General features: G+C 40.7%; 1 protein-coding gene and 1 long non-coding RNA gene across 2 annotated transcripts in view; one reads left to right on the top strand and one right to left on the bottom strand.

The window, feature by feature from the left end:
• The window catches only part of LOC124270317 (perlucin-like protein), a 32732-nt gene extending 18242 nt beyond the window's left edge, over positions 1-14490 (top strand). The window contains exon 5 of the mRNA XM_046705364.1: positions 14347-14490. Coding sequence (XP_046561320.1) covers positions 14347-14398 — 52 coding nt within the window. The 3' untranslated portion in view covers positions 14399-14490. The remainder of the gene's footprint in view (positions 1-14346) is intronic.
• LOC124270320 lies at positions 4349-18404 on the bottom strand. Its single transcript, XR_006896724.1, has 3 exons — positions 18296-18404; positions 11039-11044; positions 4349-4364 (listed from the first exon to the last, which is right to left on the bottom strand). It is a non-coding gene; the product is annotated as an uncharacterized LOC124270320 (long non-coding RNA).
• Between the last annotated feature and the right edge of the window lie 290 nt (positions 18405-18694).

Below are 18694 nucleotides of genomic sequence, written 5' to 3' on the forward strand. Positions count from 1 at the left end.
AGATCAGGAGTGTGCACGAAACCATCAACCGAGTGTTGAACGAGGACACCACGTTGGCCAACAGGATCCAAACGTTGTTCCAGGAGCAAGGGATCACCATCTCCAGCAATCTGACGGCTTTGGGCTTCATCGTCTCAACCCTCGTCTTAGCGCTGACAGGCGGTGGAGGTACGACACCGACACCAACACCACCCGAAAAAGTCGGCAACGTCAGAGACTGGATTAAAAAACAGTTGAAGTCGCTCAGGGAAACCTTGGGGAGATTTGCGGGCAGAGCCGCCAAGGCCCTGCCCAGTATCTTGGGAAGCATCGTGTCCTGGTTGCTGGGGTTGTTGTCGAAAACGGTCACGCGGCTCGGTCAGAACCTGTGGCCGGTCTGGTGTACGTCGCTGCTAAAGAAGTTTCAACCCCATGGCGATCCCGCAGACCATGAGCGCTGTTGATAGGCATGGTGGTGATTGTTGAATGCTGGGCTTTGGTGCTGGTGGTGGCGTCACGATCCCCATTTCACCGGTATGCGTGGGCGGTGGGACGTGAATCATGTTGACATCGGGATTGACGCCCAGTTTCTGATCGGCAGTCGCGATGACGATTTTGTTGTTGTAGCCCACTTCTTTGTGGATCCTCAGTCGCATGTCACTCGGAGCCATGTACAGTCCCATGCCGAACACGTAGTCGACTTTCGACCGGGGGTATTCCAACGTGTCCTGGTATTGCTTGATGGCCATCGATCAATCAACCGGGCTGGCGATGGCGTCCTCGACGTTCACCACGAACTGCTTCTGCACGGCGTAAGCGGTTCCCTTAATGATAATACTGGAGTGCGTCTGCGCCTGAGAGCCTAGCACAGCACAAGAGTACGTTCGAATCGAATCGTTCAAGTGGATGGTACCAGTGCAAGTGAACCCTTTCACCGTTTTTGAGATCATTTTCATCCAGGCTGTGACTGCGTCGGGATCGGTTTGTTTGATGTATGGACGTAAATTTGCTCATGCGTCGTGGGGCCCGTAAATGTTTGGTACCCGGGTATGTACCTACCGTCCGTATAAGCGAGTCTAAACGTTTTGGATTTGTAGAAACAAGTTTACCAAGACCGTGGTTCACACCGGGAAGGTGAAAGTCTTTATTGGTTGGAATCATGAATTCCCCCCAAATACGTTCGTACGCACGCCGATCGTACGGGGTTATCGATCATGCTCCACGCTGTATCTTTCCTTCAAAATCCGTCTCGCCTGATAATAAACGTGAAACAAAGTCACCGCCTTACTCAGTTTGTCCGTTCCGTAGTCGAATGTCTTACCCGATCCCGTCGTCACACACCACACGGCAAAAATGAGTTGGTTTTGCCAAAACTGCATCGGGTTTTGATTCTAGTTTACCACCACCTCAGCGTTACTGTTGGTCACGATATAGTTTTTGAAAATATCGATAAAATTCGTTTTAAAACTCGTTCTGTCCTCGTTCACCATGGTGGACGAACATCAGTCAACATCAAGGGAACAACAGGCTATTCATCAATGGCAAACCCCACGAGTTTCCGACGGTTATTACAGTGTGTGCATGCTGAATGACGGAATCTTCAAACCAATGGGAGCCAGCCTCAAACTCAACGAGTCGAATGGCATGCTGACGTTCACGAATGGGGAAAAACCAATCCGATTCGGTAGGCCCTTGGCGAGAACGGTCGGGTTGCCATCGGGTAACCTACCACCTCAAGAGCGACCGTCTTGGGTTCGAAATTACCGATCCTCGTGGTCTAATGATAAGTGGGTGATGGTCCTGGCATTCGACAAGGCGATTAAGACAATGTCGAGACCCAAGGTCTCTTAAAAAACACGTTGTACTAGTTCGTCCCCACCGATGATAACCAATGGAAGTTGATCTCCTCCCAAATCGACTGGCTACTCGATACCAATAGAAGAATCTTCCCTAATAGTGTAAACCGTGGGTGCCATCTCTGATCTCGGGGACACGCAAGATTCGATCAACCCGGAACGGAAAATGCCTTGTACGTCCTGCACTTACAAAACAACGTGTACCAACGTTGAGAAGTCATTGTCGAATGGAACTGGATCATCAATATCGTCCTGACCTACCCCTATCTCGTCATGGATCAGGATCATAATATCCTCGAAATCAAAAACAATGGGATTCTACTAGGGAGTTTTATTCTGGTTCATGAAAAGGGAATGTACGCATCACCATTACCAGATCAAATGGGCTGTATGCTAGTCCCTCACTCGGAAGACAAAACGAAATGGCTCTTTTTAAAAGTATATAGTGAAGTCCAGACTCGTGGATCACCGCGATACCAGGTTCTACCCTTATTATCGACGCCGTTATACATACGTCAGGACAACGGGCGGGACTTCTGCCTGAGGTAGCCATACGCTGGCACGATCGCCATCAAAATCAACACTGTCGTATTTATGTGCAACCAGGAACGACTTCCACCACAAGCCTCGAAGAAGTCGAGGTTTTTATTGGAGATGAAATTATACTCCCCCAGATTTATGCACCCGCAAACGTGTACATCATCAGCTTAAAGCACATTCATCAACGATTGACGGCGGACCAATTGAAGCTAATTTCCTAAACTCGTCATATACTCGAGATGGGATTGTATCCAGCCATGGACGACGTGGCTCAAATGCTCGAAACCGTGGATGGATTTCGGCTGCGACAGATCAGCGAAATCAAACACCAACTGGAACGAGAACACAATGTGCGACTCGGATTGCACAAAAAAGTACCATCGAGCTGTCAATGCCGTCGATGGGATTGACATGACTCTCGTGATCGCTGGCATGGGACTCGGGGGTGCCGGCATCGGCTTGTTATCACCATCGTGGCCGCACCCGTCGTCCTCGGGTTAGAAATAGCCGCCGGGGTATCGAGACTAGCAGGAGTAACCCTGAAGTTCATTTTGCATCGTCTGCAACGGAAGGCCTTAAAACACGAGATCAGGGTGCTGGCTGAAGCCAAACTGAACATGATCGACGATCATATTTCCACCGCGATCACCGATAGCAAAATCTCCGAGGAAGAGTTTCGTTTTGTGATGTCGGAAATCGCCAAATACCACCACATGAAGGAAGCCATTCGAACCAAGACTTGGAAAACCGCTGGCATCAGCGAAGACGAGAAAAAAAAGATTCACGTTAAACTGCTTTGTAGATGTGAACATAGCCTCGTCAAAAAAAATTCGAGAATTCACCCTTGCAACACAAACTGTTCAAGAAACCACATTCAGTCAGCGCTCATGTATGAGCGCTGGTGTGACATACATAATACATGGAGAGGGGCTAACCATGTCAGGCCAGCGCTCATGTAGGAACGCCAGCATGACACACAAATCTCAATATCTAGAGACCAGTCCAGCGCTCATACATGAATGCTGGCGTGACATACATACATGGGGAGCTCTATGACTGACATACACAAGCCAAAGTCTCAGACCTTGGTGGTGGACAGAATCTAATAATTTTAGGTTGCTTTTGCAGGCTCCACCATATACGATGGAGACATAATCAAGCCTCGAGCGGACCAATCATCGATATAGGTGTAGGAGGGTAGCTTGATCCCCTCCCCACTTAGAATTTGAAACAACTGTCAACAAGTCAAGTGCCTTCAGGCATTCAGTTTTAAGGGATTAAATATGAGGCAGAACCGAGAGTCAAAAATTAAACCCAAGAACTTGGCTTCCTTGACAACTTTGATGGGAGTGCCATTGAGAAACAGTTCTGGGTCTTTATGCGATTTATATTTTCTACAAAAATGTATACAATTAGTTTTAGATTTAGAAAAATTTAAAGCCGTTTTCAAGATACCATTTATTTATTTTGTTTAAACATAACTGCAGCCGCTTTTCAATAGGATGCATATTTTTACCATGACAAGAAATGTTAAAATCATCCACAAAAAGTGATCCCTGAATTGAATCATATAAAACCTTAGATAAACTGTTGATCTTAATGCTAAACAGTGTGACAGACAAAATACTGCCTTGTGGGACACCCTGATCCTGATTATAATGGTCAGACAGGAATGAACCCACTCGGACTTGAAATTGCCTGTCTCTTAAAATATACAAAGAGGTAAACGACCCCTCAAACCAAACTCAAACCCCTCAAACCAAACTTTAAAATGCCATGCTTCCAGGTGGTATCGTATGCTTTCTCAAGATCAAAGAATATCGATACTGCATGTTGTTCATTTACTCTAACATTTTTAACAAAGGATTCTAAACGTACCAAATGATCAATGGTACTACGATTTTTCCTGAAACCACATTGGATAATTGTGGAATATTTAGCAAGAGTTTCGCCAATTTTTTGGCAATTTTAGATTTGTCAGTTATTAAACTACCACCATCTTTAAGATGGTGAACAGCAGATTTTGAACCTTTGCCTTTTATTCTCTGAATCATGTTCCATACCTAAGACATGAGCGTGCGTGAATTAATTTTGGAGACATATTTCCTCCAAGGTTGTTTTCTTTGAATGTATGATGTGCCTTCGCATTGAGTAGTTTGAATTTATTTAAATTATGGACAGGAGGTTAGAATCTGCACGAGACAAATCCAGAGAAGAATAAGTGCCAGTTGCAGGATGCAGATAGGTACTTGAATCATCATTATGTATACACAGGTCATTATTGGAAATGAAATCTTCCAGTATTTTACCATTAGTATTAGTGTTAGTACTGCCCCAGAGCGGGTTGTGACGTTTAGGTCACCCATAACAACAGAGGGCTTTGGGAGTTGATCATAGATTGATTGAAGATCAGTCTGCTGAAGTGCCGATGAAGGCGGAATATATAGAGAGCATAATGTAAATGCTACACCCAGAGTAAGTCGCACTGCAACAGCTTGGAGATTAGTGTTAAGTGTAACAGGGTTGTGAATATCCTGTCGTATAAGGATAGTAGAACCTCCAGTGGCCCTATCACCCAGAGGGGGAAAAATAATGATAGGCTTCAAAGTGACGTAAGCTAAAATTATCTGTCTGTTCAAGATACGTTTCTTGCAGACAGAAGGCTGATGGAGTTAAATCCTGGATTAATAGTTTTAGAATTAATTTTAGAAAAACCTATCTTTTAGGTGGATTAATTGGGGATCTACCCTGCACCTTTTTCGGAAAGACTTCCGCCCTTATCCCCCCTTAAATTTCCTCAAATCATATCAACAGAATCTAACATATATTCCTCATCTGATAAGGATTAGTTTTAACATGTTTTTTAATTGTATCTGAACATACTGAAACACATATTCAACTTCTAAAAATGTCACTCAAAGAAAAGTTTCCTCAGCGTTAAAATGTAAGGGGGATACGGGCGGAAGTCTTACCCCTTTTTCGAGGGCGACAAGCTGTGTGCCCTAGAATGGACGTTGTCGGACACGTCCATGTCCTCAAATGATCAGTATTTGTAAAATAATTAAATTTTATCATCTGACTCTTTTGGGTCTCTGCCACTTTTTTTGCTTTTTATTAAGAGTCTGGCTTTGGTTTGCTTTTGCATTTGACGTTTGTGTTAGATTGAGACCTTTGAGGTGACTGAGAAAATGTGTCACTATCATAAGATGGTTCCGCAGTTTGTGTACACATAGCAGGTGACAAAATCTTAGGAGAATCGGTTTTGAGCCAACTAAAATTCGTCTGACAGCTTACAGATGATTTGGCTATTGGAGGTGTTGAATCAGATGATTTTTTGGCTATGGATGCATAGGTTTCCTCAATTTCAGATCTTAAGACAAGCTTTTTGGCATCAGGAAAACTTATGTTTTGAGTGAATTTTATCTTATTGATCTGCTGTTTCCAGATCGGCCAATCGTTTGAGAATGATGAGTGATTGCCTGCACAGTTTATACATTTTTTAAATTCACTGTCACAATCTTCTGTTGTATGTGTCTTCTCACCACAGTGAGCACACACAACAGACAATGTGCAAGTACTAACACCATGACCAAACTTCTGGCATTTAAAACACCTTAAAGGATTTGGAATGTAGGTGTCAACATTAATGTGACAATATCCCGCCTTTACTGATCTGGGAGCAGATGTTCCAGAACATGAACAATATCCGTAACGATGACGTCAGCAGTTCAAAATCGAGTAGGGGGTCACACGACGAAATCACAAAGTCAATAACGGGTATGACCACCGTGTGCGTGGAGCACAGCAGTGCATCGACGATGCATAGAGGCTATACCAAATGAGCACTGAAGGCCTGGGGAATGGACTGGGACATGGTCACTGCTGTCTAGAACCTGTGTCTGAGATGAGTCACCCAAATCCATCTGTCCTGTCTTGGCGTCGTTACGTCGGGAATGCCCAGAACGTGTTTTGATAACGCCTGACCAATGCAGATATCGTGTTACGATGGCATTGGAAATGTGTTGCCACCTGTTGTTGGCTCATTCCTGCTCGAACCATTCCAATGGCTTCATGACGTTGAACAGATGTTAATCTTGGCATGATGTGCATGTGACTTCTCATGTGAATTTGTGAACGTTTGAATAACCAAAGATCAAGCTTTCGACAGTGACAGCAATTTCAGAGTTTCACATGTTGTGTGCAGTAACACATTGCAAGGTCATAGGCCACCGTCAATGACGTCACGTCGCCTGGCACGTGCATGAGCGTTTGATTGTCTCCAATACTTGCTATGTTCACAAATGTGTTTATGTATGAAGACGCTGTGTGCCTATGTTTATATTTTCTGTGTGCACAGTTTCTTTATGTGGCCAGTATAGTATTAAGCATCTTAAAGATGGAGACGGATTATTAACTAGTAAATCTGATATTGCTCATAAACTTGGAGAAACTTTGGCCAAACACTCTTCCTCTTCGAATTATCCACCTCAATTCCAAAAATATAAAACACAGGAAAAGAAAACTATTGATTTCAATTCAGATAATGGGGAAGATTACAATGAATTATTTTCTATTCCTGAGCCTCATACTGCTTTTGCACAAGCTCATGATACTGCTACAGGGGCTGATAACATACATTATCAGCTTCTTAAGCACTTACCGGAATCATGTTGAGAGACCCTCTTAAACATTTTTGATGATATTTGGATGTCTGGAAAATTTCCTTCTTCCTAATATCATTGTCCCATCCCTAAACCTGGACGTGACCATACTGATCCTTGCAGTGTTTGCAAAACCATGGAACGCATGATAAATTAACCTTATAACGGATATTCAATGTGGTTTCCGTAAAAACAGAAGTACCATCGATCATTTAGTGCGTTTAGAATCCTTTGTTAAAAATGTCATTATTCAAAAACAACAGGCAGTGTCGTTCTTTTTCGATTTAGAAAAAGCATATGACACTCCATGGAAACATGGGATATTAAGAGATTTAAACGATTTTGGATTGTGAGGCCGTTTGCCTCAATTCATATCCAAGATTTTAACTGACAGGCAATTTCAAGTCCGAGTGGGTTCTATCCTGTCTGATCATTATAATCAGGATCAGGGTGTCCCACGAGGAAGCATTTTATCTGTCACATTCTTCAGCATTAAGATAAACAGTCTCTCTAAGGTTTAAAATGATTCAATCGATGGATCAATTTTTGTGGATGATTTTAACATTTCTTGTCACAGTAAGAATATGCATACTATTGAACGGCAACTGCAATAATGTTTAAACAAAATAAAAAAATGGCGTCTTGAAAACGGCTTTAAATTTTCCAAATCAAAAACTAATTGCATACATTTCTGCTGTAAATATAAACCGCATAAAGACCCAGAACTGTTTTTTAATGGCACTCCCATCAAAGTTGTCAAGTAAGCCAAGTTCTTAGGTCTGATTTTCGACTCCCATTTAACGTTTCTACCACATATTAAATCCCGAAAAACTAAATGCCTGAAGGCACACGATTTATTGAAAGTTGCTTCTAATTCAAAGTGAGGAAGGGATCAAGCTACCCTCCTACACCTATATCGATCATTGGTCCGCTCGAAGCTTGATTATGGCTCCATCGTATATGGTGGAGCAACCTAAAACTATTGGATTTTGTCGACCACCAAGGTCTGAGACTTTGTCTTGGGTCATTCAGGACTTTTCCTGTTGACAGTCTCTACGTCGAGGCAGATGAGCCTTCTCTTACCCACCGCCGTATAAAATTATCTTTACAATATATACTGAGTCAAAAAAGAAACTAAACATTCTTTCTTCAGGGCACTATAAAAGTACAAGAGATGGTAAGATGGTTAAATTGTTATTATTTCATTGCTGAGATCTGTGTGATGTACTCGATACACTGACAGTGCCATAATCAGTTCCATTAGGCTACGCCGCTGTTCCAAAACATGGGTATACAGAATGTCAAGTCACAAGAATACAAATGCGAAATTTCTCAGTTCAATATCGTGTATGGCGCATTCACCACTGCCAAACACCGTCTCCTCATCGACTGCCTGATGCTTGTGAACACATGGTTGGGGATTCTGCGCCATTGCTCTTGCAATGCACCGCCAAGTTCCTACAAATTCTGAGGTTTGTTCCTAAGACCATGAAGCCTTCCCCCAAGTGCATCCCAAACGTGCTCTATTGGATTAAGGTCAGGGGACCTCGATGGCCAGTCCATGACGTTGATTCCAGCGTTTTGAAGGAAATTTCGTGTCAACATCGCGGTATGCGGCGGAGCATTATCATGCTGGAACTGTAGACCTGGGCCATGAGCCGCCATGAAAGGAACGAGTTCAGGGGTGAGCACCTGGTCGCGGTAAGCAGCAGCTGTGAGGTTTCCACGGATGACCAGAAGTCGGGAACGGTGTTCCCACAGAAAGCACCCCACACCATGCAACTTCTGCAACTCCCTCTGCAAGCAGTCTGCGTTCTGCTGTTTATTTTGTTGACAGTTACATAGACAGATTCTTTAATACAAATGCATAAAATCGGTTATTTACAATGTTATTAGGTTGTCTGACAAAACATCCACTAGCACAGTTTGAGATCGATTGGATCATTGGATGAAGAGATATTTACAATAAACACGGTATACACACGAATACTTATTGAAAGGTGAAGATCCTCCGTTTTGCATCCCTTGTGATTAAAGAATCACGTTCAAGCATGTCCTGCTTGGCGGCGTTGAATATTCAATCACAAGGGATAACTATTTCAAATCATGAACTATGTAGGACCTTTTTAATCATATCAGTTCTCATTTAATTATTGCATTTTCAAAAGAATTAGATTTGTTAATTGATTTGTAAATTACGGAAGCGTAGTAGGGCCACGGTGAAATTTTTGTGTGTGTCACTATCTCCTACGTTGGACTTAATATCTCCTACGTAGGTCTTAGTATCTCCTACGTAGGACATACTATCTCCTAATACGGGACTTGAAGTATATCACCACAACGTAGGACATACTATATATCTCCTACGTAGGACTTAGTATATCCTACCACGTAGTTCTTAATATATCCTTTTTAAGGTTCGAATTATGAAGTTGAGAAATGTTTGGCTATGCAGGACGTTAGATAGCAGAAATGTGTCAGTGAATATTTCTGACACTAACGCAGTGTTACTATACAGTGTTATTGTGTGTGTATTACGTTAGGGTGACGTGGACCCTGTTCTAATTGCAGTTATGGAGGTTTGGGTATGGTTATGTTTAATCTATCATACATCTATTCACACACACAAATACACATACACACACACACACACACACACACACACACATATATATATCTTCTCCAACATGTTTCACTTTTATCTTCATGGAGAAGTGATTACAGTTAAACGGATTATGTTATGACGTCACTTTGTCATGACGTCACAATGCAACTGTATACAAATGTTGTGACGCGGCGTTGCCATGACGTCACATTGGCGGTTAAATTGCCAGTACTAGTAGCACAATGAAAAAAAGTATAATTCAGAAACATTGCGTTACCTATTTAACGATGGACTAATTCTTTAATGAAAAAGTTTTCTTTAGCTTTACGCTGCATGGCGTCAGCAGTATTCATTTTATAGAAAGGGAATATTTTAAATTTTATTTCCTTTCCTGCTGCGCATTTGCCGATGTGGGCGCTTAAGGGGATGCACCTTGTTTTGGGGGCCTTAATCTGTTGTTTATGGACGCGCATTCTGTCCCTCAAGCACTCCTTTGTCCAATGTATTTTTCATGACACCCTTGGCATATAATAACATAAATAATATGTTTTGCGGAGCAGTCCATGTTAGAGCGTACATGAAATAATTGTTTCCTGTTTTTGAACTTTATACATGAAGTTTCAAGTATATATTCACAAGTTCCACAATTTACCCGTTTACACTTTGAGACACTGAATTCTGTAGGTTTAATACATGAGTCGAATGTGGCACGTGGTAATATGTGTTTTTAGTTACAGCTTTGGCGTTTACTCTTTATCATTGCTACATTAGCCATAATTCGATTCATTTTAATATCAGCATATATAATTGGAACATTTTGTCTTATGATATGAAAAAGTTCCGGATTCTTGGGATTGTGCTTTGAAACTTAGGCAAGATTGACAGTGTTATTTATTTGTTTATCACGAACTTTCAACAGTAAATTAATTCAGTGAACATTCAAAGTAAATTCAAGCTTTCCACTATTTTTAATCGTAGAATATGTAGATTGTATTGTGTTACTAATATCTATGATGTAAATCGACCATATATATATGGTTGGGGTGAGGTTCTGATATGAAACTCGGGTTATAACACGACCTCCACAAGTTGTTGCTTGTCTTCAGATGGGGCTAGGTTGGTTCGGATGCAACACTCGTTTGCGGCTTTTTTCGTAATTGTTTACAGGTTGACTTGACTGGTTTGGAAAAGTGTTGAGTGCGGCGTAAAACAATGCGAAATTCAAAAAGGCCAAGAATTGTCATTATAGTTATTTGCATAAATATAAGGGGATACGTACACATAGATTGCCACCGATAGTCTAAGAAACGTCTGTACAGCAGATTATGATGCATGTGCAACGACCTCTGAAATATCCAACGCATAATAGTAAAGTGTAACAAAGTGCAACATATAACAGTGAACTTACTGCAACGCGTAATAGATGAGCAAACTGAACGCAAGGCAGTAAAGTAAAACAGTCGGTCCAACACAGTAATGTGCAACAATTAGTTGAACACATGACTCTAATAGTGAAGGAAACAGTAGACTCTAACAGTAAATGAAACACATGATAGTAGACTCTAACAGTAAATGAAACACATAACTGTAGACTCTAATAGTGAATGAAACGAATGACTGTAGACTCTCACAGTGACTGAAACAGTGAAACAGGAGATTGTGTGCGTGTCTGGGGATTTAAGTCGACCGTTTCAGATTAATCTATATAAACGTATATCAATCATCTCCTACAGGAGATATTAAGTACTACGTAGGAGATAATATGCCCTACGTAGGAGATACCCACTTAGGAGATACTAAGTCCTACGTAGGAGATACCCACCTAGGAGATACTAAGTCCTACGTAGGAGATACTAAGTCCTTCGTAGGAGATATTAAGTCCTACGTAGGAGATACTAAGTCCTACGTAGGAGATACTAAGTCCTAAGAAACTAATGACTTACAATATAAACAAGAATATAATCAATTAAAAAGTAAGTATAATACATATAAATGCTTATTTACAGATGGGTCCAAGGATGGTGGCGCGGTTGCTTGTGCCACTGTCATTGGATCCAGAACAATATCTTCCCGATTACCAAATAACGGCTCTATTTTCACAGCAGAAGCTAACGCCATATTAACAGCGCTTAAATATATTAAAAAACACCCTAAATATAAACAATATATCATATTTTCAGACTCACTTTCCTGCCTTCAGGCTATTAAAAATCTCTCTTGAAAACATCCACTTTTAATTGAAATAATCGAATTATATAATGATCTTGCTACTGGCCAATGCGACATCGTCTTTTGTTGGTTACCCAGCCATGTTGATATTTCTGGGAACACAGTGGCCGATCTTGCTGCCAAGGCAGTTCTCAACAAACCTGTGACACCACTTCTTATTCCGTACTCCGATTACAAAGCAGCCATTAGATTGTACATCCGTGATGTGATGCAGAAGAAATGGGACCCTTAACTAGGTGAAAACAAATTACATGCAATAAAGCCCTATATTGGTTACACCTACTTGGGTTGTCAGTCTAGATTTGAAGAGGTCATCATGCGACGATGTCGAATTGGCCATACTAGATATACTCATGAATACCTGTTGAAAGGTGAAGATCCTCCGTTTTGTATCCCTTTTGACGAGAGAATCACGGTCAAGTATCTTCTGCTTGACTGTATATATTGATTTGTCCATCTCAAGGGATAAATATTTCAATGTCAAATTAGGGATCCTTTTTATAATGTTAATTATCATTTAGTAATGGAATTTTAAAAAGAAATAGAATTATTACATAAATTGTTAATAGTATGTTTTGTAAATAAATGAATGGTATTTTAAACACTGTAGTATGAATTCCAACTGCGATTGTTAGTGGCTGTATCCTCAAAGGGGGGTTAAACTTTCGTAAAATTATTGTCCCCCTGAGAGGGTAGCTCTACCAAACTTTTAAATGTAGTATATTTGTTATTTTTAATAATGGCAAAGCCTCAGCATATTCGCCGGCAGCTGAAGGGATATGGTGTAAATCCGGCTATGGTCCATGCAGGTAGCAAAAGTACTGTTAGTCCCCATGGATCCTAGTTTGGTGATCTACCTTCAGTTGTTGATGATCTATTGCCCGTTTTTATTTGTACTGTCCCTTCTGATTTAATTTTATGATAGTGTACTAGTTTTAAATTTTATGTCTGTGATGCTGTAGTATTTTTACTGTCCTTCGATGACGGATTTTTATGTTGTAACTTTATTGTTTTTAATATTGATATAAATTACCTTGTTCTCGTCACTATATGGCTGAAATATTGCCGATGTGACGTTAAATATTCACTCACTCACTCACACACTCCGTTTTGTATCCCTTGTGATGAGAGAGTCACAGTCAAGCCTCTCCTGCTTGACTGTGTTGAATTCTCCATCATAAGGGATAAACATTTCAATATCAAAACTGTAAAGGACCTTTTTAATAAAGTTAATGATCATTTAATCATTGATTTTTTAAAAGAGATAGATTTGTTAAACGGATTTTGATATATGTTTTGTAAATAGATAAAGTTTTATAATTGGCAGTTTACATTATCAACTTAGATTATTAGTGGCTGTATCCTCAACGGGGGCTGAAGTATCGTAAAATTATTATCCTCCTGAGAGGACTTTCAAAGTCAATTCAAACTTAACAGGATTTTAAAACGTAGTATTCTTGTTATTTTAATTTTGGCTTACATTTCTTACAATCGCCAACAGCTGAAGGGATGATATAAATCCAACTAGGGTCCATGCAGGTAGCAAAGGTACTGTAAGTCCCCATGGTCCCTAGTATGATGATCTACTTTCAGGTGTTTGCGATCTATAGCCTGTTTATATATTGTATTGTCCAAATAGTGCTATGAGTTTTTAACTTTCCAGGCTAGTTTTAACTCTTATTGTTATATTCTAGTTGCTTTACTGCCTTTTGACGACGGGTTTATATGATATACACATGTTTCATTTCAATGTCAAATATGTTTTCTCGTCACGATATGGCTGAAATATTGCCGATGTGACGTTAAATCTTAACTCACTCACTCACTCACAATTCATCTGGCTCACTGGTTACACCTGTTATATGTTCTTTGCGCTTATTACATGTATTTTTGTAACGTACAATTTGATTGATATTATATCAAGTCCGTACCAAACATTTCTAGCGGCCGAGCCTCGTTTTGAGATTTCCACGATTTACATATTTCCTTTTGTCAGAGCAAGCTGTACGACAGGGCACGCTACAGGACGTGTTTGCAAGGATTAAAAGGAGCGTAGTGTTGCAATATACAAGTGATTAAATGTATCGAATAATACTGATTCATATTTATATATCCAGTTGAATGAGTTGGTTTCACAATTCTGGACTGGTTATTGTGCTAAGGTGCGCAATAGGACGGAGCCCAGTCAGCAGGAAACGAGACTGTTTTGTAATCAATGTTTTGATTTGATACGTTTTCTTTTATCGGTACGAACATATTTTTTAAATATGGTATGGTTCATTTTGTCATTTATTTTACACAATATTACCAAGCCACATAATTCTTTTATCAAAATGTTGCCAGAATGTGTTTACATAGACACTTCAAATTTTTCAAGAGATATTTCAATTTTAAGTCACTAAATACCAAACCCGGTTTACTTTCCTTATGTAACAAATTGGTATTCGTGTCATCTACCATTGTTCTTGTGTTTCAGTCCATTATCCGATGGGTCAGGCGTTACTGGTGAAGTCCCAGACTTCGGTTAAAAGTATTATCAGTACTTGATGTATCACGATGATGCAAAATGATACATACTATGTTAAACAACCATGAATACGAAATACATTTGTGAATCCTTTGATAGTGTGAATTCATTTTATACAGGCTTTTATATAAAAAGAAGGCCCACATACAAATGTACACAATATATAAAATATACTTAGAGACAAACGTTATTGTGGCATGGAATGTTTTCACTGGTAAGCTGCATCACTATTAAAAATACATGTTCAGCAATGTTCACTTTAAATGGCCAGACAACCAGACGCTTATCATTCCATTATGAGTGAGTGAGTTTAGTTTTACGCCGCACTCAGCAATATTCCAGCTTTATGGCGGCGGTCTGTAAATGATTGAGTATGGACCAGATATTCCAGTGATCAAAAGCATGAGCATCGATCTGCGCAATCGGGAATCAATGACATTTGTCAACCAAGCCAGCGAGCTTGGCAACCCGATCCCGTTAGTCGCCTCTAACGACAAGCATTGGTTACTGAAGGCCAATTCTAACCCGGACCTTCACGGGTCGCAGTCTTATGAAGAAACCGACAGAAGGAGAGCTATTGGTATGCTTCAGTCTGATACCTCGCTGCGTGACGTGGCTCGTCGATTGAACGTTCATAGAAACACTTTTGGCGAAGTTTTAAGCAAAACATATAGTTACAGACCGTCCCGTTGTTGCCGCCAACATCAAGAAGAATGGATTCGAACCACGCACCATACGTAACATAAAAGAAGTATACCGCCTCGAAAACGTCTACACGTCTATAGCACCCGTTTAAGACGCAAAGCCCGACGGCTAATTCTGACGCCAGAACCGCGAAGTCAGTGTATTCATTGGTGCAGAAAACACTTGCGAGAGGGATCACGTGAGTGAAGAGTTTTCTTCAAGTCAGATCTCTGAGTCCAGTTTCCTTCTTCACCGAGCTGACAGCAGGACACAGGCATACAGGGTTCCATCAGGCCATATGGTCTGGAAGAGGGTCGTTTTTGAGCGTTATTATCTGGGCTTGGATAACAGCTCAAGCAAGGACGCCAATGATTGAGGGGAACTTCAATGGTATGAGGTACCAAGACGAGATTTTCCAAATGGACGCTTTACTGTGGTTGGGACAAAATGGCCGTGAGGAGACCTTCCAGTACGATGACGCCAGACCACACGCTGCTCGAGTTATACAGCAGTATCTTAATCAGAACAATCCTAATGCTGATTTGTCACCCACTGAACACGTTTGGTAACCTCAGGTTACACTGAGCCTTTAAGTCAGTGTTTCTTATGTGTCTCTGGTGTATCTGTTATATAAATGGAGCCTTGTAGGGGTTGCCTCGGATTCCATTACCCTTGTGAGTAAAATGTTAGAGTCCTTTTCTGTGTATCCCGCTGTGATATTGATGGGATACTGCTAGGCAGTGAAAAACACACTCACTCACAGTTGTAAATAAATACACACAACCCATATAATATTCTCTGAATGCAGGTTATATTAAAATAATTTCAATTGATATGCGTACACCAATCCTTTTGTCAACTTTAGAGAGAAGACTTAGCTTATCGCCAAATTAGTGTTGACTATTGTTCCATTTCGAAAAGCAAACTTGTCCAACGTTTGCAAAAGTCGTGACGATTTGATGCCACTTTGATGTGTAAACACAGTTTACACAATTTTTCTTAAACATTATTCGACATATTTCACAGATTTCACTACAAAGACTAGAAATGAGTGGTTGAGCCATGTGGCGTAGGAGAGGACAACTGCGCCAGCGTTACGTTACTATACTTATGTTCTTTAAAGTATTCCTGATTTAAGTATATGCCGTATCAGGAAGATATCGGGCAAGACTCAAGACTGTGTCCGACATCAGTTCCGAATATTATAATTATTTAGTCTCTTACTGAAGAAAATAAAAAGTTTCTTGGCAAAGTTCTCAATGTCTTCAAAACAGTCACTCCTCAAAAACACTTCCAAACGTTTTCCCCACATTGTAAGAGCCTCCTTATTTAGTTGCTCGCAATTCTTAGCTAAGCGCAAAATTGACCTTTCTACGCATGAGCACACGTTAAGAAATTCAGGAAATTTTCCGATTGAGGCGGAAGTATTAGAGAGTAGTGATGGCGAAAATGTCGGACAATTTACACGATGTTTTTATGAAGCAAATTAAGAAAACAACGACGATGAGTAAATTGTTAACCAGTGATAAAACCGATGACCCAAAGAATATGATGTGGTTAATTTGGTGGCGGAACTTATAATTTTGAAACGTTGGCGATGCTGGGAGGGAGTTGGCCATTATCGTAAGTGACAGTGTAAAACACAATATCAGCAAAAGAAAATTAAACGCCACAATGGACAAATACAAAAGACCTAGAATCTGTGAGGCTCCTATTGCTAGCACAATCTGGGCCAGACAAAGACAAATTTTAGTCAAGAGATTTAAAACACCAGCAGATATACGCTTACAAAGGCAATGATCCCAGCCGTTCAGATCACTGACCGCTTGATTGCAATGTGGGAAAAACCCATTAGCGTCAAGGACATGCTTGTTAAGTCCAGGGATGCGAAGAGATTAATGTCAGCTGCAATCAGTAAAGAGAAAGAGAGACAAAGAGACTGCTCCACACAGACCTCCGCCTAACTTACAAAAGCCTTTGCACAGGAAAAGTTACAAGTGTCTTTTTGTAGATGAAGAAGAAAATCGTTGAAAACACTCACATCGACCAAACTCTGCAAAAATATGCTCAGAAATCATAAAAGAAGGCAATATATTGATAGGTAACACACATACCAGAATAGATGTCAGTGCCAAGGTTACCAAACACAAACAACATCCATGGCTATAACGGACAAAGGTACCATTGTTACAAGGGTCGAAATGCAACAGAAACAGAACAATTTCAAGACCTTTTTTCACTAAAGGCTCATTGACAGGAATCAGCCAGAAAAAAATATTTTCAAAATTCGAACCGCATTCGGGAGAGAATATGTCTAATCAAACGATTTGTTCAAGCTTTGTAAGAACACTGTTGGAATACTTAGAAGGCACTTCGACCCGCCTCGAATGATTCTTACTCGTTCCAAATGTACCAGGTCACGAATGCAACTCGAATGAATCGGAATACAGTAGGAATAATTAGATACGCTAAGAATACTTAAAATAAATTTTGAGTCCGGTTCGATTGCTGCGTGAATAGCACTCGAATTTCAGCTGGAAAGTACCTCGAATGCTATACGAATTTACATAGAATGCATTCAGAACCCTCATGGAATGACCACCGAATATGGGTCGAATGTTAAAGAATGGAGCTCGAATATTTCAATGAGTTTCAAATTCACTTAGAATGTAACACGAATGTCCGAAATGCATCAAGAATGTTGCCGGAATGTTCTGCGATGGGGTATAAAAATCTTGACTATTCATCAGTCTCTGCCCAACTCCTATACAGTATGGACCCCCTGGATCATGCTGCGTTGCTCAAGATTGCTGTCCTTAAGCAAGACCTGATTGAAAGAGATGTGGAGGAGACAGGAGAAGAAACAGGAGAAGACCCAGGAGATTCCAGACCAGACCATGGCTGACAAAACGAAGGAGGCTCTATGGATATTACACAAGACTGGTGGAGGAGCTCAGAATTGCGGACACGCAGTCTTTGTTCAACTACCTTAGGATGGTGCCTGCCATGTTTGACGAGTTGGTGCAGGGATCGCGACCAAGAATACAGAGACAGGATACATATATGAGAAAGGTGCTACCTCCAGGCTTGAAGCTAGCCATCACTTTGAGGTTCCTGGCTTCAGGTGTTTCGGGTGCAGACTTGCAGTTTCATTGACTTCATGTTCTAACTGTTTACTTGATCAATATGTTCAAGTTTTTTGTCATTTAGAGACTGAAACTATTTCAACTTGTTTATAGTTCATATAAACTATACATTCATTTTAGAAATGACTTCAAATGAGACAATTCAAGGAGAAAAAAACCTATTACAATAGTATTGCAATAGTTGGTCGCAATAGACTATGGCTAACGCAGAAGTAACTTGCAATACACCATCGCTATCGCAATAGTTGTTTCCCCCTCAATAGTCACCCCTAGTTCTCACGTTGCAACTGTGTTGCATGCTACAAGTTGTAACAGATGTTATATTTGGGATTACACTTTCTTAAGTAAAGTACAGATTCTAGTACGTGTTGTGTTGAGTCCCATCCGGGATTCGAATCCACACCTTCAGAGTCAGGCACCTAATCGACAGTTCACGAAGTCAGCCGCCTAACTCGCTCAGCCACCGT

This window comes from Haliotis rubra, unplaced genomic scaffold (assembly GCF_003918875.1).
Source record: "Haliotis rubra isolate DU_JTF1 unplaced genomic scaffold, ASM391887v1 Scf1508, whole genome shotgun sequence".
In the NCBI taxonomy this organism is placed as follows: Eukaryota; Metazoa; Mollusca; class Gastropoda; order Lepetellida; family Haliotidae; genus Haliotis; species Haliotis rubra.